General features: G+C 40.9%; 1 protein-coding gene across 1 annotated transcript in view; it reads right to left on the bottom strand.

The window, feature by feature from the left end:
* The window catches only part of reck (reversion-inducing-cysteine-rich protein with kazal motifs), a 69,189-nt gene extending 46,595 nt beyond the window's left edge, over positions 1–22,594 (bottom strand). Inside the window, exon 1 of the mRNA XM_041961530.1 lies at positions 22,441–22,594. Coding sequence (XP_041817464.1) covers positions 22,441–22,513 — 73 coding nt within the window. The 5' untranslated portion in view covers positions 22,514–22,594. The remainder of the gene's footprint in view (positions 1–22,440) is intronic.
* Positions 22,595–23,484: the final 890 nt, after the last annotated feature.

Below are 23,484 nucleotides of genomic sequence, written 5' to 3'. Positions count from 1 at the left end.
AGGAGATTGGTGGACTGTTTTTGCAACCGAGGGAAACAAGCACCAAACCTATTTGAACGCGAGTGGTGATTCAAATGGTCTGGAACCAAGTTAGCCGCAATCTGTGTGTCCTTGTGAAACGGGCGGCCCTAGATGCTATTGATGTACTAACTACTTGCGGGCCTAGTTGGCAAGTTACCGTATCTTGCAAGCTAGCCCATGACAGGCTACGGTAGCTCCTAAAATATTAGATGAACTATCCTTAGAAATGACTGAAAGCTCTTCTAGGTTTCTAGTCCAGACAGAGGTGTATAGCGGCTACGGCCTTACCCCTAATTTTCCACCAGAAGCCTAACGTCCACGAGGCAGCCTTTCTTAATGACTCCAAGCAAGCAAGACAAACCGAATTCTCATTGCAAAATAGGTAAGGCCCACTGAAGAAATACTGGAAACCCCACAACTGATAAGCCAGACATCATTCTTAATGGGGAACAAATATGTAAGAATGGTAGAGATGGAAAATCTAGCTATGGATGACACATCTGTCAGGCGGCTTAGAGGTGTTACCAGTAATCTTCTCTAAGCATCCAAAAAAGAGGAAGATCATCATCCACACTAAATCTTTTAGCATTCTGCAAAGTATTCTGGCTCTGAGGTCCTAAAAAAAGACTTTGATCTTAACTAGTTTTCATATCAGGCTCCTTTCTAACTTCTTTACCCTCCTTCAGATAAACTTTATTAACAATTTGAATAACTTTTGGAACTGCACAAACCACTTTGTGCCTGATGGGATACATCCAAACACCACTAGTTGTAGACTGCTCAGTGTCAGCCTACGTCATGTTCTTCGCATGCTGTACCAAAACAAGAATGCACAGATGAGTGTAAAGGATAGGACACAGGCTTTTTGCCTGTGTCCCCCCTCATCAAACACTCTGTTTCACATTACTCAAGGCATTTAGAGGATCTCTCTGTCCCCATCAGGGATCCAATGTCCTTCTCCCCCTTTTCGTCACATTCTCCAGGCACCCAGCATCTCCCTTAGACACCTCCACCACAATCACCAATCAAGGAATGACACAGACCATCTGGTACCTGTGTCAGTAATCTTAAATTTGTCAGCGTTGAGCTACAGTCAGTCTCATGTCCTGTCACAGAAACCCCGGAGGTGAAATTAGCTTTTTGATGTCAGATCATTGGCTAACAAATTCATTTTGGTTAATGACGTGAAAACTGAAAAGAAGTTCCACTTTATGGTTTTAGTTGGAAATTGGCTAAACAGCACGACTGGTGTGGCAACACTGATAGAGTCTTATCGTCCAAATGATACTTTTTATCAGTCAGTCAGACAAAGGAGTCAGGAAAGGAGGAGGCACTGTGGGCATTTTGCGTAAACAGTGTGACCTGGGTGAATTCACATCATTTGAATATCTTGCTCCTGAGCTTTGAGCAGAATTATCAGTGCTCATTATTACACTGCATCAATCAGCAAGATATTCATTCCTTTTTATGCAGGAATTCTCAGAGCTCATCACACTTTGTATCACTAGATGTGACAGATTAATCCTGAATCAAGACCTGAATATTCATCTGAACAAAAAGAATGACTCCAAAGCCATGGAGCTTGTGAATTTCCTGGACAGCTTTGAACTTGCCCAACATATAAATGAAGCCACTAATCAGCATGGTAACGTTCTAGACTAGGCAATAACAACAGGGTTGAACACTGACAATGTTCCAGTATCAGAATTACCGCTTTCTGACCATCACTCTGTGTGTGTGTGTGGTTTTTTTTCATGGCAACTTAATCTTAACAAAGACTAAAAGGTAATTCCTTGTTCAAACAAGATTCCTAGATGGCACAGCTGAAGCAAAGTTCTGTAATATTATGTCTTGTGTTATCACGTCATCTGCTTTGAATACTGTCGCGCTACCAAAGGTTAAAAAGATATGGACTGACAGAATCTCCCCGTGGTTCAACAGCAGCAGTGATAATGAATCTGTCAAGCAGCTGAAAACTGGGCTCGCAGTTCACTGTAATATAAAAGAAGCCATGACTGTCTATAACAAAGCAACACGTCTGGCAAGAAGGGATTACTCTTTTAAGATTATTACAAATAATGGCGGGAAACTCTAGAATATTGGTGTTATTTTATCATTTTTTACACAAATAAATAAATTTTATTTTTACAAATAAAGTTTTTTTCATTATTAACTGTGGGACGATGCTTGGTGCTGTGGAAAAGGTGAAATCATCCTCTGTACACCCACAGTTTCAAAGCGACATTCATATCGCCCATATACTGTAAATAATATATTTGTGTCTCACAGCTAAACAGAATAATAAACACACACAGGCAGGAGATGTTGGTTGGCAGCAGAGCTCCAAACCACAGTCGAGCCCTGGGTTCCAGTAAGTGACTTGGCTCAGTTTGGATGTGTTTGGGTGTGGAGTTGTTTCCACCTCCTCATACGTGGACTTCTCAACAGGACACTTTAACACAGGGGTGAGAAGCTGGACTCCGGTAAGGATACAGTCATACAGACGATGAGACAGTGGATGCTCTGTTATTATCCACTGTATCTCTGTCTCGTCTCTAGTCTTTTAGTCTTTGCTAAGTGTGGGTCAAAGATCAAGAGTCACTGATGATGTTTGTTCTTTTTTTTTAGCTTTTCTGTGTCATACAGCAGCATCAGTATAAAATTAATGACATATATGGTACATGCTAACTAAGGCTAAAGGGAATTCCAGGGCACCAGCATTGAAACCTTCAATAGAGAGTTTTTAGCACTTATTTAAGAAACAGTTTGAAGAAGTGCACTTGTTTGCAGTCTCTCTGAGAGTGTCTGTGCTCTACACACAGAGCTGCAGTCAGGAGGTGCACAGTAGGGGTGGGAGTCTCTGGAAATCTGATGATTCGATCCAGTTCCAGTTCTTACTTGCATTAATTTGTAAACGTGTTGCAGCCTTCTAACCAACATCACCTACTACATAACTCTAGTATGAGCATGGTGTAAACCACCCAGGTGCTGTGCTCTCCCGGCTGAGTCGCCCCTTTTCTTTGTGTCAGCATAACTTTATTAATGACGTGAAAAAGAACTTTTTTGGAATCTGTGAATCAATTCAGTCCTGTGGACGAGCGGAATCGTGATTCTTCTGTGAATGAATCAGTCATGTTGGCCTAGGATAGTGTGACAGCTGGAAGTGGAGGAAACAGCTAACCAGGCTCTGTAGAGTGTGAAAAAAAACATAACTCAACACCCCTAAAGCTAACTAAGTAATTGTATGTTGTTTGTTTCACATGCATACAGCAAGTTGTGTACCTGTGCTTCCAGCCTTTATGCAAAAATAGGATAACCACACCCTCCTGATACAAGCTCTGTACTTAAAATACAGACATGTGCTTGATATCAACCTTCTCGCCTCACTCTTGGACAGAAAGCAAATAAGTAAATTTCCAAAAAAACAACTATTGTTTGAGGTGAAATTATATCAGCTTCCTTAAACACGACAACTGAACTTCCAAATTGGAGACATGGTTTTCAATGTTTTGTAGAAATCTTTAAAGTGAGACAAACTGGGTGTGTTTCAATGTGAACGTGGTCTAAAGGGGCTTTTTAATGAATGCTAATACATAACTGAAGCGTAAAAGTTACAATATATTGTTATTTCAAGAACATGTCCAAAATGTATGTTGCTATAAGAATAATGAGTAGGCCCTTGAATTGGGCTATATCCCAGTCCCCGTTTGGAGCTCTCTCCTCCAGTGCCTGCTGTCCCACCATGCAGCCAGCGGCCCCTTTGTTCCACCCTCCCTTATTGACCACTGCTGGCAGGCATTATGAGACTTAAAGGAAAGTCAGTATACTTGACAGGCCTGACACAGGCCGATGAAAACCATAAGACCTGCTTATCAGTATGTTCATGTGTGTGGGGGAAGTGCTCGTGTGATTGCATTTGTTTGTGTGTGTGTGTGTGTGTGAGCAACCCCTCTGGTGCTGTGTCTTCAGCTGCATGACTGGAGTTTCTGGATTCCATCACTGGGTCTGTTACAATCATCTTTGATGCTGTAAAGAAGAGCAGGCTTCTACTGCGTGTGTGTGTGTGTGTGTGCGTGCGCGAGTGTGTGTGTATGTAAAGGCATGCATGCATGCGTGTGTGTGATGTGGAGAGAATGCATAATGAATGGACTGAATAAGAGTTGAACCGAAACCTGCTTTGTACCCTAAATTGAGCTTCTTAGGGTGTGAAGTGTGCTTCATGTGGTCATATAAGAGTGTTTCTATCTGCAATTCATGGGGTTTCTTGTGCATACTGATCCTCTGTTCTTTTGATTTGTCTTCAATTCCCCGTCTTTCAATTTCTAAATCAGCACTCTGGCAGATGACATATTTCTTCTCAAGACTGTGTTCAGCTGCATTGAATTAATTTAATGTCCACTTGAGGGCAGCAGAACAAGCTGAAAACATAATTTGACACATAATCAACTTCTAAAGTTTTATGTATGTATGTATGTACAGTAATGACTTTGTTATGATGCATCAGTGTTTAAAGGTTTGCTACGTTTGTTTGAAGGCTTTGGTTGGCAAGTTGTTGATGCGTTATTTTGCGTGTCATTTAGCAGCAGCCTCACTGGCTTCATGTCTTCCTGTGAACATTTGCATGATTACTCCTCATCATGAACCTCTGTCTCGTGGCGCTCTCCGATCTTCAGTCCTCAGTTCGATGCTGTTTGCATCGTACTTGCTTCTTCCTGGGCTGATAAAAAGCAGTTTTAAAGCTATCTCCTACCATTGTTACGCAGACGTTATTCAACTACAAATTTCGTTTAAGACTCCAAATGTTTCAAAACTGTCTTGTCACTGAATTGCCTCAATAGTTTTTATTAGGTTTAGGACTTTGCGTGGTTGGGCTCCTGCCTATATTAAAGAGCTACTACAGCCATGTAATACGAGAAGGAACATCATCGTCTGATTGGGGTTTGTTGGTCGTGCTTTACTCCAGGCCCAAAGCAAAAGCTCCTTCACTTTGAAACTCCCCTCCATTGGACGTAGGATCTGTGGACACTGTTAACACCTTTGAAAAGCAGCTTGGGAACCACTCGTTTAGGTTTTGTTTAATGCGTTTTGTGCATTTTTATTCTCTGACTCTTGCTGTCAGCTGGTTTTTTGCTTTTAATGTCTGTTACTGTGTCTTATATGTGTTTTTATTTCTTTTATAAAGCACTCTGTGTCTTCTGTTCCTGAAATGTGCCATATAAACAAACTTATCATTATTATCATACAAAAGTATTGTAATGGCTAAAGCTATAGTACAGCAGACAATCTACTTCCTGTTTACACTGAAACTTGTTATATTTCACACTCAACACTGTTCATTTTTTCTATTTTATATCTTTCATCTACTTGCTAGATTCTTATATATTGTATTGTTAGACTTGTTCTGGATCAAGGGACCTAAGAATTTCACCATGCATTGTACTGCGTATGACTGTGTATGAGACAGCTTGATATGATTTCATTTTGACCTGATGATGGGTCACTAAAGTTCTTACAATTCATCCTGAGGGGAACCCAATAATGGTACCAAATTCTGTGGCAATCAATTTAGCAGTTGGTGAGGCAATTCAATAAAAAACACAAATGTCGACCTCATGGTGGCGCTAGAGGAAAGGTCATAGAATCACCAAACTCAGCAGAATACGTCACCTGGGAACAGTGAATGCCTGTACAAAATGTTGTGCCAACCCATGTGGTACATGAGATATTTCACAGGATAACTTTTGACCTGATGGTGATGCCAGAGAAGAAGTCAGGGATCACTATAGTTTGTAGGATGAATCCTCTCAGCATCATGAATGACTGTAGGAAACATCATGGCAATCCATGTGACAGCTGTTGAGATATTTCTGACAGGCCGACACTGCCGCCCCAAGAGCTGCACATAACCAAAACTCAAGTTCTGCTGACCTTACTGAGCTGATTTTGTTCATCTGTCAGTGCACTTTTTGGCCTGAATGAGCTGTGAACAAACCGGCAGCCTCTCTCTCTCCCTGTTTCTCTCTCTCACACACAGTAACAGCTTTTCCAAACAATGGCAGGTGACATACGTAATAATTCGAGGGAGGGGGAGGGATGATGGAGGCCATTCAGTCATGTACAGCATGAGGCCCCTGGCTAGCTGCTAATGAGCGCTGGCCCCATTCTGCCTCAGTATACACACAACAGGAACAAGAACACCCCCTCAGCTACATTGTTATATTCAGTGGCTGGAATGAAGCACAGTGTAGCCAACCCCTCAGCTGCACTGCTGAACTTTATTCAGCCATCTAAATTACAGCTTAGAGCTTCTTGTATGCTACTAGTAGGCTTAGAGGGAAGGAGGTCTGTCCGCAATTAAAATCATCAAAACTTGCAGAAATTTCTACCAATTTCCAAGTGTGTTTTTTCTTACAAATTCCAGACATGTAGCCTATTTGGCATACAGGATATCTGGATAAATTAAAAATGTGGGTTTTCATACCAAATTACTTTATCTTAGGTAGACAGCAACAATTGACTTCTATAATATTTAAAATGAACCCTACATAAATACTTTCTAAACAAAGGTTGGTTGAAATGTTGACAGGCGTCATTACCGCCTATTTGTTTGCTTCATTCCCCTCCAGTACAGCAGGTGGCAGTATTTAGAACATTATCTGTAACATGTAGTGACAAGAAGTCACACACTGAAACCACCAAGAGAAGATGAAGAACGTCTATCTGATATAGGCTGTTGGTTTAACTTTGTAGTATCCATTTAAAATAAGGATAACTTACTGTGATCTATCCAATTCGACACTTTTGTGACAGCAAAATATTATAGAATAACTTGTGACCTGTGAAATGTGATTCCCTGTTGTTTGGTTCTGGCATTTCTTTCATTAGAACATCCAAAAGCAGCACAAAAGTCTGACATTTTCTACTGTGTGAACGGGTCAGAACCTGCTGCTCTATGGTGGCGGCAGAGAGGCATCTCATAAGCCAGATGCATCATCTACTGTTTACATCAACGAGTGAGTTGAGCTGGAGGACATGAGAAAATGAAACAGGATTTTCAAATTATCAACCAAAACCCCAAGACAGCCCACAAGAAACAAAAAATAAAGCAACAAATGAAAGGCTGAGAAACGCGGAGTGGAAAGTGGATTTGTCTCGGTTAACTTTCAGCGCGGAACAGCAGCTCTTGTTGTGTTGCTGGTGCAGGGAGGCTCGAGGAAAAGATTCGATGAGATGACCCTTAAATAATGAGTCCTTTTATAAAGTGATGTCTGCTCACAGACTCGAGCGATGGCCAATGACTTCAATCTGTTACATTCTGTGTAAGAACAAAGAAATCACTAATAAGTAAACAAAATCACTTTTGTGCTACAGACTTATACTGTATGATCAACATGAATGTAATATTTATAATAACGTATCTATGATGAGATAAATTCACTGAGATTTGTGCTCATTTGAAGTGTAATATATGGATGTTTTTGTATTGTAAGAGGCGTCCCTGCAATTTACCACCATCATGAAAAATTTTAACCATTGCAGGCAAATGAAGAAAATGACCCTGTATTCAACAGTAATGATCTCCATCAGTCGCATGTCTGTTTAAGTGATGAACTGCACTGCTGCTGGTTGTTTTTAGAGGTGATGACAGAACCTCTGTAGCACCAGTGCTATTTGCAAATAAAGTTGTTCCTCTTCAGCAACTCACGTAAGTGTGGAACGAGGGTTTCATTTACTGTGATCACACAGCATTGCATCCATATACACAATACAAAACAACTTCTCAGCTGTGAAATGCTTTTCCTGCAGCTTGTTTTGGCATATCCTTCATTAATACTGAGACTCATCTGATTCCATAAGAATTTCACAATTTGGGGTCAATAGACTCTCTCTCTTTATGTATGTATCATGCTCATGTCAGGTAAGTCTATAATACTGTTCTTCTGCTGAAAACACGTGGATTCATTGTGAGAAGTGGGCCGAGTGTCTCACGCTCACAGTCCAACCTGTGTCTGAATGACAAAGGACATCAATTTAACAGGCAGATGATGCCAGCAATATCACACATTATGGATTTCATGTTTGAAATAGGCTTTTGAAATGTGAACCATCTAAGTACTGTTGGCCACACACACACACACACACACACACACACACACACTGTATTCCCAGAGATAAGGGATGTGTCAGCATGAGGTCTGAGATCTCACCAAGGGGAACATGTGGCCCATCTGTGGGGGGGTTACTCAAATCACTAGGGGGTAAATTGTGTCTTTTGTGTCTGTTTTCAAAGTTCCACCTGGAATTCACATTAGCAGTATTTATTTATTTATTTATTTATTTTGCAGCTTTAGTCCCAAATATCAGCATCAGTGCCACTGTTATGTGCATACATGCATTCATACTTCTGTGAGATGTGTGTGAAGACATGTTTTGAATCCAGAAAGAGCATCCCATCCAAACCATTTATGTAAGAGACAGAGTGGAGAAGCACAGAAAAAAACAAGAAGCAAAGAGAGGCGTCTTCTGACTGGCAAAAACAATCAACAATCCTGCATGACAATTCCACATTAACTCCAAATCTGAATTCTGACTGGAGCCAATGGTGACATGGTTGTGGTGTTAATGTGGTGTAAAATGGTAAACACAGCCAGCTGGTGGCCATCTATGCACCAAACTAGATGCAGGAGCATGGTTCCAGGGTTGGGTGAGAGAAATATCTGCGGCTTCTGAGGAGTGGAAAAATCATGGACGAAAAGGAATGTGAAAGATTCCGCCTTTGAAAATTTCACGCAATGTTGTGCAACTTCTGCAGACAATCGTGTCAGTTTCAGATTCGACATCTCATCGATAGATCACTTCATTGTCGGGTTCGTTTTTGGCTCAGTGTATACCACCATAATATTACCACTGACACATAAATAATCCTTCAAAGAATGAAGACAAAAATCAGGACATAAAGTCTTGATACCACAGATAAGAGAATAAATGTGCTTATCAAGACACAAATTAACACAATCAGTGGATCAAAGTAATATAATGCTTAATGAACAAGATTTCAGTAATGTTATTGCAATTGCTACATCACGTAATGTGCTGCTGCCTGCTATTAAGCATTCAGCAGCTATCAATGATGTCAACCCTGTAATAATGTTCAGCACAGCAAACGCTGCCATTACAACCAGCTAGGGTGAAGAAAAGTTAACAGTGACCTCAGTATGTTCTGAATACACATTACAAACACAACTGTATAAACACTAATGCTGCAAAGTAACATTTACATTGTGGAATATAAAATAGCAAACTTAATAAATTACTATAAATAGAGTCCATCACAGGATGATGGGAAATGAAGGCTGCTGCTATAACTCCAGCTTTCAGCAAACTTGGTGCAAAAGAGGTGTGTGTGTGTGCGTGTGTGTGTGTGTGTGTGTGTGTGTGTAGCCAGCTGCGTAGATTAAAATGAGAGCGTATCTGTTGTGTGCGAGATGCGAGTAGGAAAAATGCATCTGATAAAGCTTGTCAGCAAAGTTCCTGTCCAATCATAAGGGAAGCTAACGTTGCCATAGAGACCAGGTTATGCAGAGGCTATAGTCGTGATAGCATGACTGTTACAAACCACAACTGTAATACATTGCAAAATGTAACACTAGTTACAAACGTCTGTTAAGCGTCAAAGTTTTGTGACAGATGAACATGAACACATTTCCAAACATGTTCTGTTATTCTTCCGTACATGCAGGCCCTCTGCAACCGTCCGGGACTACAGAATTCAATTATTGATGAAAAGTTAAACCCAGGAGAAGCTGTTCACAATTTGAACTCAATCATCTGCAATTAAAAAAGAACTGCTACTTGACAACAGCTCTGATTTACAGCACACATTTACAGTACACCACAGTCTAATTGATTTAGTAAACTGAATGCTGGAAGGCTCATCATTAACATTCCAAAAAACATCCACAGCGCTGTTTGCTGGTCCCTGCCTGTTGATTCCCACTGTCATAAACTGAGTTCATCCAGAGGCAAAATCATCTGGCTCCCTCCTCCTCTGCATGACCAACGTGCCATTGTCACCACCCAATATCTTGCTAGATGTTTATTATTGATCAGTGATCATTAATCTACTGGTAGGACAGGCTAGAGAAGCACCAGTCTACTTTTTCTCAGTTCCAATCCGATTCCGCCCATACCTGCCCATACCGAGCACTGATCTGAAACCAGTGCTGAATTATTAAACTGTATGCCTCACTGTGTAGGGCAACATACAGCATGGCTTTAACAATGTTTTCCACAACTTAAACATGAACATAGAACTGAATTGAATAGGTCGGCCAATAGATTGGCCCCATTGTCAGCAATACTCGATTGAGCTATTTGGGTCAGTATAGGACTGCTATCCTATATCAGTATCAATCAGTGCATCCATAGTACTGGAAGTGAAACGTAAGTAAAACAACAGGATGATCAGGCTAAGACGATGGCACTGTCAACCCTGTATCTTCATCTATTGGTCAACTGTGCCACACCGGGGTGCACAGGTAGCTCACCTGGTAGAGTGTGTACCCCTGTACTAACTCGGTGTCCTTACTGCAATAGCCCAGGTTCAGTTACAACCTGTGGCCCTTTGCTGCATCTTGTCTCCCCTTTCTTCTTTGCCATTGTGCTGTTCAATACAGTCAAACAAACAGTCTTTAAAAAATGTGCCTAGCTAGTTAGCATCTTAGCACTCCTTAGCTTCAGCAGGGACTTGAGGGGTTTAGTATTGCACTGCAAGAAGGTTGAGTCGCAGACACAGTCGGAGACTAGCTGGTGAACATAGCTGAGCATTTAGCAGCTAAGGAGGCAGATGTTTCCCTCAGGAGGTGGTAGAGACCAAACCAGAGCTAAAAGGGCACGAATACTGGACTTATATTCATCATGTGTACGCAAGCCACAAACATCACACCAATGAAATGATAATGTTGCCCTCAGTCTGCTGCATGTGTAAATAATGTGTGCAAAACTTTCACCAAAACAACTTCATGTTAATAAGTTTACCAGTCTAGAGTCATAGAAGGCGTTATACAACAGCTTCACATGATGAGTAGGATAGTACTACTAAAAACTAACTTCGATATGGAAAATTCGTGGTGTCCCTTCTACATACAAGCTGCAGGAGCTTCATGAAGCGAAAATGTGAGAATAAATACAGGACAAAATAGCAAACAATTACAACTACACCCAGACAGAATAGAAACAGGGCAGAGCAGGGCAAACATAACAAAACTAATTGATTAGAATTGAGAATACATATAGTAGATTTTCAATATAGTAAAATTTAAAAAGTGCTTGCTTTTCTGCTTATGCTGATACCAGTTTCCAACTTTTCATAGTGGGTCGACTATTACTGAAAGCGCTTTTCTTCGTTTTTATATTTCCTGCCACCAAGCAGCCATTGGGCTGCCCCACTTCAAATGGCCAGTATAAAAAGTACTATTTCAACTCTGACAAACAATCTGGAAATAGCAGCCACGTTCATGACTGAGAGCCAGCTGCTGGGACGATAAGGAGAGGAATTTCAGTGCACCCCCTTCTATTTAAATGTAACATTACTCTGGGTTTCCTGCCAGCCAGTTTCCTGTGTGTGTATGTTTGAGTGGAAGGAAAGACTGGACATGGCTTGGCACTCTTTTTTAGGGCATCTGCAGGTTTAAGAAAGCACTAAACTAAGCTTTTTTACAATGAAAATTAGTTTTTGTTCAATTAATTCATTCAGTAACTTGTTCTCATTGATTAAGGTTGGTAATGTATACAAGAGACTGGACAGCCGCCCCAACCACAGCAAATGTGTGAAATACTGAATTTTTATCAATCTCAGCAACACAAATACAATAATAAGCCAGCTTTAAAGAACTGTGAATATTCAGTTTTAGTATCTGGTTCCAATATCCGGTTTCATTCTCGTTTTGCTCACTTACTACACACTTTTTTTTGCCATATTCCAGAGCATGGCACAGTGTTTCATGCCCTTAAATGTTTTGGTTTGTGAGTGTTGTCCTTCATTCCAGGCAGCTATTGGTTTAACTTCTTTCAACTATGTTGTTTAAAACAGCTTGCAGAGACTTGACACTTTCTAGAATTAGACAGATGTTTCACAAGGAACAGCACATCTGCTTTTACTGTTGTTTGAGTTGCGTCACCGTGGCAAAGAACAGCGAAGTGAATCTTAAGCATGCACTGCATTGTCACATACACACCAATACTTTTATTTTAAATGCCGACAGTAGTAGCAGGCATTATTTTCACTGTGAAGGACTGAGCTATTTCCAGCAGTTTCAAGGTTTTGTCAAGGCTGGATTACCAACTAGGCAAAGTGGGCAACTGCCCATCTGTCATTTGGTTTGCAGTCATTTAACCGACTGCACTTTTGTTCTAAATTTCAGACGATGCACCTCGACAGCATGACATATAGTGAGAAAAAATAGTTTCCAGAATTCTGATGATAATAAATCTAGCAGATTCTTAAATAAAATTGTTTGCTTTGATTAAAATTGCAAATTGGGCCGATATTTTTGAGTATTTGGAGTTTTGACATATATCGGTATCAGCCTTTTTTAAATCTGACGGGCCGATATCAAGAAATCAATTAAAAACTGGGTTATTTCTGCTCAGATGCAGCCACCCTCTCTCTCCTTCCTGCCACTTCTGTCTCCAGCATTGTTCCGCCCACGACGCCATCTGATTGGTTAAGCAAGCCACCGTATGAGTAAGTGGCAGAGCCACACTGAAGCAGAAGCTGTCCTCACACTGACGGTGGAGAGGGAGCTTTTCCACACAAGAGGTTTTCCCACACGAGCGGCAGCTTTGCTAGCTCGTAGTACCTCCAAGAGAAGTTTTCTCATGTGGAGAAGCTCCGGAGAGCAAACACACGAGTTGAAAGTAAACGCAGAAAACTCTCCCGAAATTGTAACAAACATCCCAGTGCTCCACATCTCACAGCTACTACTAACGGTACAGTGTGCAGCTGAATAAAGTAAGAGCGGAGTTAACATTAGCGGCAGCTCTGTTAGCTCGAACTCCCTCCCGACATGTCTGTGAAGTACTTGAAAGAAGGCCTCTGATAATATCGACAGTCAAACAGTCCATGATAGAAAAAGCATGTGTGTGATTGAGAGAGAGCGCAAAAAAAACTCAATTCACTTGTTTGAATGTAGGGAAGCACGCTAAGGTGGAGGCTGATTAGTTTTTACCATAACATTAGTTTGCCTGTCTGGCTCTAAACGCTCAGCAGACTGTGTATTAGCATGGGACAATGTATGTGATGTGGAGAATAGTGTGTGTTTGCGTCAAAGTGACATGAAAAACTCTACAGCTCACGACAATAACGCAACATTAAGAGCAGAGTAAGCTCGTAGTACCTCCTGACATGTCTGTGAATCCCTTGAAACAATGCGGTTGGTAATATGGATGTAGAAACCGTCTGTGATAGCAGAAGCCTCTGTGTGTGATTGTGAGAGAGAGTAAAAAATTCAATTCAGTCTTGTTTTGTTACAAGGAAGTACGCTGACATGAAGGCTGACTAGGTTTTAGCATAGCATTAGCTCCCCGGTCCTGCTCTTAACGCTCAGCAGACTCAATGGGAGAACGTCTGTTATGTCGAGAAAAGTGTGAGTTTGTGTGAAAGACACATTAAAAGCTTTACAACTCACAACTACTAAAGTTGCTGTGAGCTTTCTGCTCCTATGATCTGAAAATTAAAGATGAGATGCTATGGGCTATTTAGTCTTTAACAGTTTGTCTAATCCAGGCATGTCGAACTGATTCCATAAAGGGCCGTGTGGCTGCAGGTTTTTGTTCCAACCAAGGAGGAGCACACCAGGCTGGAATCAATTAATCAGCTGATCTCAGTCTTCAGCTGGTAACTAAGTGATCCCTTGATGTTGATTGTTTTGCCTGGTGTGCTCCTTCTTGGTTGAAACAAAAACCTGCAGCCACACGGCCCTTTATGGAATCAGTTTGACATGCGGCTGCTGGTAATACTGATATGGAAATAGCGATAATAGTAAGAAGTGTGTGTGAGAGAATTCAGGAGTGATTTATCTGAAAGTCATTTCAGTTATTGTGACATTTTACTTTATTTACTGTGTATAAAATTCAGGGAGCTATTATATAAGTTTTTATTTAACTTCACAAGAGTTGCTGCTGAGCCTGTTAACGCCATGTACTTTTTGTTGTGTTTGAACTTAAAACAAATAAAAGTCATTTCAGTTATATTTAAATGTTACTTTATTAGCTGTGGAAACATTTCAGGTAGCTTTTTATTTAAGTTTTTATTCAACTTTATAAGAGATGCTTCTGAGTCTAGGAACTCCATGCACTTCTAGAGCTATTTATTTTCTATTTGTTTAATTAAATTTACATGCTTTTGGCATTTAACCGAACTTAAGTGTTTGTATTATTCAACATTTTTATGCCAATTTTTACACTTTCACTGCAAATGAATATCGGCTCCAAATATCGGTTATCGGCCTCTTTAACTACTAATAATCGGTATCGGTCCTGAAAAACCCATATCAGTCGATCTCTAGTACAGGGTACAAATGATCTGGTCCTGTCTCTGTACATTAAGTACAACACCACTCATCATGCAGATGACAAAAATGTTTTGACAGGATTAAGTTACAGATTTCATCTTTAAACTTTTGGTGAAGGTAAATAAAACAGTGATCACATTTACCTGAATGAACAACCGTGACATGAACGATATATGTTGTGTTGGACTACAGACAGGCACACATACACAGAGCAGAGTGGCCCTTTGTAGCCACTCTCCCTCCTGCATTCCTCAGAGCCGCTGTAGATTCCGTGGGGGGTGAGTTTAATGGTTGGAGGTCAAAGGTCACTTCCTGTGCATTGATTAATTGAGATATGCCATAAGGAGTTTTCTGGCCCGTAATAGTCTAAATATTTCTGGGGCTTGTCACACTTTCGGGAGGTTGCATAATGTTTACAAGTTTGCTTGTGATCTCTATCCACATCTTACAAAAGTAAGATCCAAGAAATCGGAGTAAACTGATTTGGTTTGTGACTTCTGACTGTGAAGTTGAAACTGAAAAACTTTTGTGCTTCTATTACGTTTCACTGCAAACAACCTCTCTGACAGAGTTCAGCTGAGACACTGATGAATGAAACTTCTATTTGTTCTTGATACAGAACTAATTTCATCTGCCAGACTGGCATCTGCGAGAGAGACATGAGACTTCAGGGAGAGAGAGTTTCAAAATGTGATATTAGAGCCAGTGGTCAGCATCATCAGTTAGAAGTAGAAACATTAGGGAGTCTCAAAGCAAGCTTACTCTAAAAAACTTGGTTGGGTGCTAGGAACAGATTACTATTATTATTATTTCACTAGCCTCTAAAGCCACTGGAGCAGCAGGCACAGTGACTATAAGCCAACTCATCAAAAACTCAGAGCAGAGCCTCTGGTCAGCTGATGGTTATCTGTGGCATGAAAACTTCCAACACTGCACAGTTTACAGTTCTTGTACATCACGTCTTCACAGCTATCATTTCAACAGATCACAGCACAAATTGTTCACTGATGGATGTTCATCCTGGTTATGGTACTCGACGCACAAATGTGCACGCTCACTGGAAACGGTGTTTTACCTAGCAACGATGTGCTAATTGGACGTATCTGTCCAGTGGGTTTGTTAAACGTCAAGCCAGAGTGTGTTTGTGGGAGTTAAATGTAATTTTTATTGTTGACACTGTTTCTGCTTTTTGGTTTCACTGGAGTTTCATTAAATATTTAAGTCTACTTTTGTCTACTTGGCCAATGAACATGATAAATGAAACCGTGCACATTATCCCATTGCATCTCAGTGTCTGGAAAACGTATCACACTTTCTGGTGTGTGCACGTCGGTTATGTAAGGAGCTGGAGTGACCAGTCCAGCCACATGCTGACCAGGTGTTTACTAGGTAACATACAGTCACACACACCAGCCACACATCCACAAAACCTCCGGAACACCTGAATCCTATCAGAGAAAGAGCAGATGTCAAACACACACACACACAACTCCATATGGTGGACTGTGTCCAGCCCCCTCATTTCATATTCAATTAGCAGAATCAAAAGAGGACGCAGACCTGACCCACTGTCTTGTGTGTGTGTGTGTAATGGCAAATGACATAATGAGACGCATATGGCCACATAGAGTGAGGCAAAGGGGGGGAGAAAAGAGAGAAGGAGGTGAAAGAGGGCCAGAATAGAGAGATTCACCAACCGGGAAACCAACATGTCCACTAAATCCAGTCAGGTGTTTGAACTGAAGCGCATTTCTATCAGTTGAAAAGCGAGTTCTGTCTTTCATTTGCAGGTAAATTGGCTCTTTCTCATATTTTCAGCCATGAATGCATTCCAGTGGAAAGAAACAGCAACACATGCAACATCTCTTTCAGTAAAGGTTACTCTTTACGTTCACTCAGGGCTGTTGTAGGCATTTTCAACTTGGGGGTATGACTGTAATCATCATATCCTGAATATCATCATAACCAAACTAAGACTCAGTTCTTTAATTGCCTGCAATGTGCGCAGGTGTTTGTCCTTTACACATTCCCATATGGGTTCAGTATACGTAAAGAAAGGATACAACAATAAATGATGGAGTGATCTGCACCAGGAAAAGAAAGTGACTGCAGAGGTCTACTCCCAAACTAGGGTCAATCCACAGGAGTGGATTGAAGTGGATGAGTGGATGAACGATTATTCAACATAAGAATCACAATTCCTTTCTTCAATGATTCTGAAGTAATCCACAGATTCCTCACCCACTTTATATTCTCCTGACTACTTTGTTGACAGAACTGTGTCTTCAGGGAACAGTTTGAACTAAATACCTGGGCTCATGAGACCATGGTGGCTTTTACTGTTAATACATTGTCACCATCACTTCGAGACAAACTTTCGTAAAGTGGAGCACCGAGCTCCAGCTCTGCCAAGCAAGCCAACCAACCAAAGCACATCCTTCACAGAACTTTCAGCCAAATCTGATCAGGCAAAAGTAATTCAGTTAACAGACTGCAAACAGACCTGCGGCCGTACAGCACTGTGGATCTATGGTCTGTGGTATTATAGCATTAGTAACAGCACAGCAGACCACTCAGACTACAGAAAACAGAGGTTAGTATATTATGCTTTCATTTCATTACTCCCAGACACACACAATGAAATTTATTTTGCAAAGTTTAAATTTGAAAAATAGTAAAAGCACACATCTTTTTTTGTTTCCTGTTCTGTTTAATTTCTACTATTCCAGACAACCAACTGACAGACTACAGTCAGTGTCCAACACAACATTTTTTCCCCACTGGCACACTGTGGGTCAGAGTTTTACTGGACCCCTGGAATATTTTTTACAGCCCAGAAGCCAAAAAACAGTATTTTTTTTCCATGATCTAATAATTTATTAAAACATTTTGGCGAATAAGGAGAAATAGGACAATGAGAGAAAAAACATAATGGCAGGGAAAGAGTAAAGTTCAGCACAGTACGTTGCAGCCATCGTCATGAACATCATTATCTGTATCATTATTATTGTGATCGTCTATGTTTTTGTTGTTATTATTTGTCCTTGCCTGATGCAAACAACATCTTGGACAGCGAGGCAGCCCACAACTTACGCAAAGATGAGAACAATAAATCAAACGCTCCCTTCCAGGCACTCTGAGTGTTCAGCCACAGCCCATGAAGTCACATCACTTGTTTAGACTGCTGTCCATGTTGTTTGAATAAAACTGAACACTATGAAACATCATGACTTCTTTGTCTCTATTTGGGAGATTTTTTGCTAGAAACAGCTACCTGCCAAAAACCCGCAGCACTCGCCTTCAGATAGCTACGCTAAAAGCTGATGTTAGTTAGCGTTAGTGTTCGCCCAATACAGTCACTGAGCAGTGAGCAGCAGAAACAGAAAAAGTCTGTGATAGGTACAAACATGCTGAAATCTGCGATAAGCTATTTATTCATATTTATCCATGTGCAATTTCTGTTAAAAGTTTGAAGTTTTTATTGATCTTTTGTGGCAATATATATATTTTTTAATATTTTATATAGTTCTTTGGTAGAGATAGAGAGAGAAAGTCAACTTTTGTTTTGTATTACGTATTTTTCTATTCTGCTGTTATTCCTACTACTATTGCCTGCTGCCAGAAACACCTGAATTTCCCTGGCTGGGGATTATTAAAGTCTTATCTTATCTTATCTTATCTTATCTTATCTTATCTTATCTTATCTTACTCAGGAAGCAGCCTGTCTATTGTATTGGCCTAACATCAACCACAGTACATGTGTTTTCTTGCTGAGAACAAATTTCATAGTGGACAATGTCGACACACAGTAACAATGGCTACAGGGAGAAATGGCGACTGTGTGATCATGCCAGTATGGTCAGGTTTTTATATTAGCACCAATATTAAACTTTGAACAGCCTCTGAAGTTACTGTAATGTCAGCTGCTTAGCTCACCACAGGTGGCTACATGGCCAGCTAGCCACAACTGTCTACATTTGATTGACAGTAGGTCTAAACTTTGCATCAGGTTCAACATAACACATCAGTGCAAAATTGGGATCCCACGCCCACTTCGTTCTTCGAAGAGTGACCGTTTTTTCATTATCTTTATAATCTAATAATGAGAATCTAAACTTTTACTGGCTCTGGGCCATCGGGCCATGGATGTCTGTCTCTGACATTCTCAGTAGTTGTGTTAGGATCTGCCTTCCATCAGTCATAATCCAGACAAGCCAACAGATAGAGTTTCCAACTTAATTCCATTTCGACTAGGAGTGCCTCTGAGATAGGATTTGTTTCAGAACAATTCATTCATGGGGGAGAATGCAGACTTAAATATACCAAATACAGCTACCATGACATGATTGGTACACGGGAAGATGCTTAGGAAAAGAGCAGAAGATGTAATTATTCTGCAATAGCACTTCTATTACTCATAATACAATGAATAGCTGAATCAAACCCAAAACTTCCAGAATAGCTATGCTGGGGTGATGAAATCATCATTTTATAATCATGACATAATCTAAGACAACAGTTCTGCTGTGTGTGTATGATGGTATTCAGAATGATCAACCACAGAGAAAAGTGTGACTAAAGGTCGTCTTCTAAGCTTCAGTGCCATAAAGCCCCGACACTCACAACGCATGTCGGCATTTTGTCAGCCAATCCTGAATGAAAAAAATTGTGACACTGCAAAACATAAATAAAAAGGAATGTGATAATTTGCTAATCCTTTTGTGACATATACTCATTTGAAAATAGTACAAAGACAATATATTTAATGTCTGACCTTGTCAACTTCATCGATTTAGTAAAAATCTGCTCTGTTTTGGGCCTGAAAGAAAGAAAGAAAGATGTACGACTGTATAATGAGGTATTGTATGTGACTCTGATGTGCTACTGACAGCTGTTGCCACTAGTATATTAGTTGGGCTGTTAGTTATATCAGTAACCCTCAGTTCTCAGATATTGTATTTGTATTTTATCTTAGATAAGTCAGTTAACTTGACTTCTTTAAATACAAGCTGGTTAGAGAGCTGTTGAGAAAACAGCAGTAGGTGTAGTATATTTGAAAGTTTGAAGTGATTGGAGCAGGCAATTGTCTTGTGCCTATTAACTCCACTTGGATATGAAAGAGCAACTATGTATGTATGTATGTATGTATGTATGTGCAACTAAACCTGCACTCTGTTGCTCTGCTTACTTGAATGTAAACCTCGACTACAGCATGACTGCTGATGTTGCCTCTGATAGCAGCGTGCTGCTTTGAACTCAGAATCTCCAGGGAACGCAGCCCGCTCAGTCTTAGTCAAAGCAAAACTCACTGCTGACGATTCTCAAACACTCCAGTTTCACATAGAACTGATTTGCTCAAAATGAGAAATTGCCAACCAAAGAACTGACCATAACTCTTCTTATAATTTCACTGGGTGTATTTCTATTTCTTTATATTTAGCCTTAACAAAACACTGGCAATGGGTTACTGGTTAGAAAAACATTATATTTCATAGTCAATTCAACAATCACTATACCATGGGATAGCCAAGACATTCAGCTGTGTATGCTGCACTTTAATCTTGTGTTCACAGAACTATAATTAGTTTGCGGGACTCAGGCCCATGCCTGCTCATAGTGGACATGGAAAGAAAAGGGCTGCCGTTCACTTCCCTCCTTCCCCTCCTCTTCCCCTTCTGCTTTGAGGAGTCAAATTGGTTCCAGATGCATTCTCTCACGGCTAGCCTCCATAACCAAATCACAACATGAAAGAAATGAAGGAGAGAAGTTTAGCAAAACTGGATCGAGGAAAAAATATGTATGGAATTTCTACACAAAGTAAGTAGAAGGAGGAAGGTGGAGAAGAAGCCATTGTCTTCCCCAGGGTGAACCCAGCTGATCACTTTGCTGCATGGTGCAGTATATCACACCTTTTTGGAGTTTCTGAGACCTTAATTACTGTCACAACCCTTTGGGAGACAATGTGCACCCCAAATGAGGATCTGAAAGCTGTGTTTCTTTCATGTTCCTGGCAGATGTGTCAGGAAAAAACCGAACAAAGTGATATTTGGCCAGAGCAAATCCACATCCTGCACCCATGTGGACTGAACATCAAAGACCTAGCCACCAGCATGTTAGACCAATAACCCTTCTCATGGAGCCCCTTAAAACGCTCGCTGAAGGAGGCTAGGATACGCATACGCCAAAATGATATTAAACAGTGACAACAGCTGAAGGTCTCTTGAGGAGACAGCATGCCAAATGGCTCAAACATGTAGCAACAAAGTGCAAAGTGGCAGCTCCATGTTGACTCAAATTAACAAGTGAAAGCCATTTCAAGGCCAGTTGTCCTACAGCACTAACACACACCTCTGTTTGTCTAACTGCCTTAACAAGTCCCAGTGAATTAATTAGCACCCTGAAAGGCTAATACACTGTTCATTCAGACACATTTTGTTTACATGCAGTTGTTTCTTTTAGGAGCCAGACTCTATTCAAAACCACAGGCAGTTTGATTTCCTGCTTCCCTTTCTGTCTCACCACGGAGAGCTAATGAAACGTGATTTAGGACGAAATCTTTGTGTTACACACGTGTCTTATAGTCTAGATAACCCAGCTGTGAATACCTAGTAATGTTGTGAATTAAAATAACGGTCTGTATGACGATTACCAGCGCTTAAAAGGGTGTATTTTGGAGACAAACTGATACTGGCATAACGCGCCAACCAGTTCAAACATGACGTATTTTATGGACGTAAACGGGTTTTCATGGTTTGGGATGCAAGACGAATTGCAGAATGAGTCCTATTAATTCGTAAAATACCTTAAGAGTTATTCCAAGAAGCTGTTAGCATTTACAAATAACCAAAGATTAAAAAGTTTTAAATTTGTCATGGCGTTTTGCTGTCGGGGTAACGGTCCCTTTTTACTTTTTTCTGATCCGTTATGTCAGCTCGATTTCCTTCCAATCCCCGTCAATCTGTCACACAAGGAGCCGAACAAATCTACTTTAAAACCTATTCTAACTCACCAGCAGCGAAATGTTAGGAGCATGAGTCCTAAGAGGGACATGTATGTGAACCAACGGCACACTACAGCTGGCCCTGAAACTTCAAAGGCTCATTCAGAACATTTTCTTGTTCTGAGAAAACGCTACACAGGATGCTAGCCCCATACGTCGTGTTCTCCGAGACGGACAGAGCGGCCGGCTAACGTTCATTCCAATAATGGATTAACTCTAGGTATTGTTGCTGTGCTTTTCGGCAAAAGTACAAACCTAAAAATCACCACTAAAAACCTTTGGGTGAAACTGAAAGATGCGCTCTTCAATTCGGCGCACAATAAATACGCAAACAACGATTACATTTCAACTTTTCCAAATGTTTTTCCCGTTATTCCCACAGCCATTTCACACCTACGTAGACACTCCGTGGTGGGCGGTAGCTAGCGCTGTGAACTAGTTAAATGTACAGGTTTTATTGAAAAAAGTTCAGGCTGCTGCATATTTCGTTGCCCGAATTTACTATTGGACTTTTTTCATTCAGAATGCATCTTAATAGCTAGTCTGCGATGTGTTCAAGTTATCCAATAATCAAGGGAATGCCATACTGCAAGATTTGTGAATAGAGTTTGGCTTGATGTTCTCACTAGATTAAGAGCGAAATCTGTCGGTGTAACAGGATGCCTATTGTCACTGAATCAACAAGTTAGTCCCGGCCTGCAGCGTTCAAAAGACAGATAGCTTTAAGGTCGACTTTCACATTGTTCTGTAATTTTTTAGCAAGTTGCGCAGAGCATGAAAACAGACGGCGGTGGGCACACACACTTACAGTTGTGAAGTTGAAATCAGAAACACAGACAGACTCACCCTGAGCTCGGAGCGGCTGGCAGTAAAAGTTCACGGCGAGGAAGAAACTGATTATCTGGAAACACACACGCATCTTATGGGACAAGAAGACATAGAAAACACTGGTGCTGTGACATGTTCCATGGATCCCCAGTAATCTGTCTCTCTCTCTCTCGCTCTCTCTCTCTCTTTCTCTCTATCCCTCTCTCTCCCTCTCTCTCTCTCGCCCCCCCCTCTCTCTCTCCGTCCGCAGCCCCCCGGTTTTCTGTATGGACCGCAGGGGACATGCGCAGAACGAGACCGGTGAACGGAGACAAAAGCAGCAAAAGTATGGAGAAAGCAATAATAAAAGTGACACTTATCATCATTGTCAACATGTAGGGCAATATCGTTTTATTGTGATGGAATAAAGCGATATTGCCCCCCACCCTCTAGCTGATATCTTTGTGATACAGATATACACACACTTGTAGTCAGTAGGTTCAAACAGATGTGAGAATATAAGATCGGAATTTGAAACATAATAAACAGACTATTTGTTTATATATAGGGTGGAGAATGGTGGATGTTTGCCCAGTTTTGCCACATTGTTCACTAAATATGCTGCTCCATGCAAACTGTGTACAGTCTTATACATTTAGCACTGTCACCTCTTACAATGACTTGTCACCTTGTTTATAGTGATACAATGTATTTCCATACAGCTTAGCCACTTAGTCATTAATTTTCCATACCAGCTTTTGACCCAGGGAGCTGGAACCAAACCCAGTATGCACTGGAAGACATGCATGGAAACACTTTGCACAGGCCGCGACTCAACTGAGCTAAAACACAGACACACAAACAGGTGCACCTACAGGCAGAAACTGCAGCACCCAGAGGACACCCGTGCAAAATACACAGAGACAAAGCACTCAGTCAGTGCCAATAATTCTGTCATTGAAAAGAAGCTTTTCTATCTGCTGTACTGGTTTATTAGAAGGAGTCATTGCTCCAGTGTACTTGCCCTCGAGACTTCTTGAATCAGGTCTAGACAGCAGAGGCCATTTGGGAATCACCACACAG

The sequence above is a fragment of the Chelmon rostratus genome, chromosome 20 (genome assembly GCF_017976325.1).
Source record: "Chelmon rostratus isolate fCheRos1 chromosome 20, fCheRos1.pri, whole genome shotgun sequence".
In the NCBI taxonomy this organism is placed as follows: domain Eukaryota; kingdom Metazoa; phylum Chordata; class Actinopteri; order Chaetodontiformes; family Chaetodontidae; genus Chelmon; species Chelmon rostratus.
The sequence above is the reverse complement of the archived record's forward strand: the minus strand, read 5'-3'. Positions and strand labels throughout refer to the sequence as shown.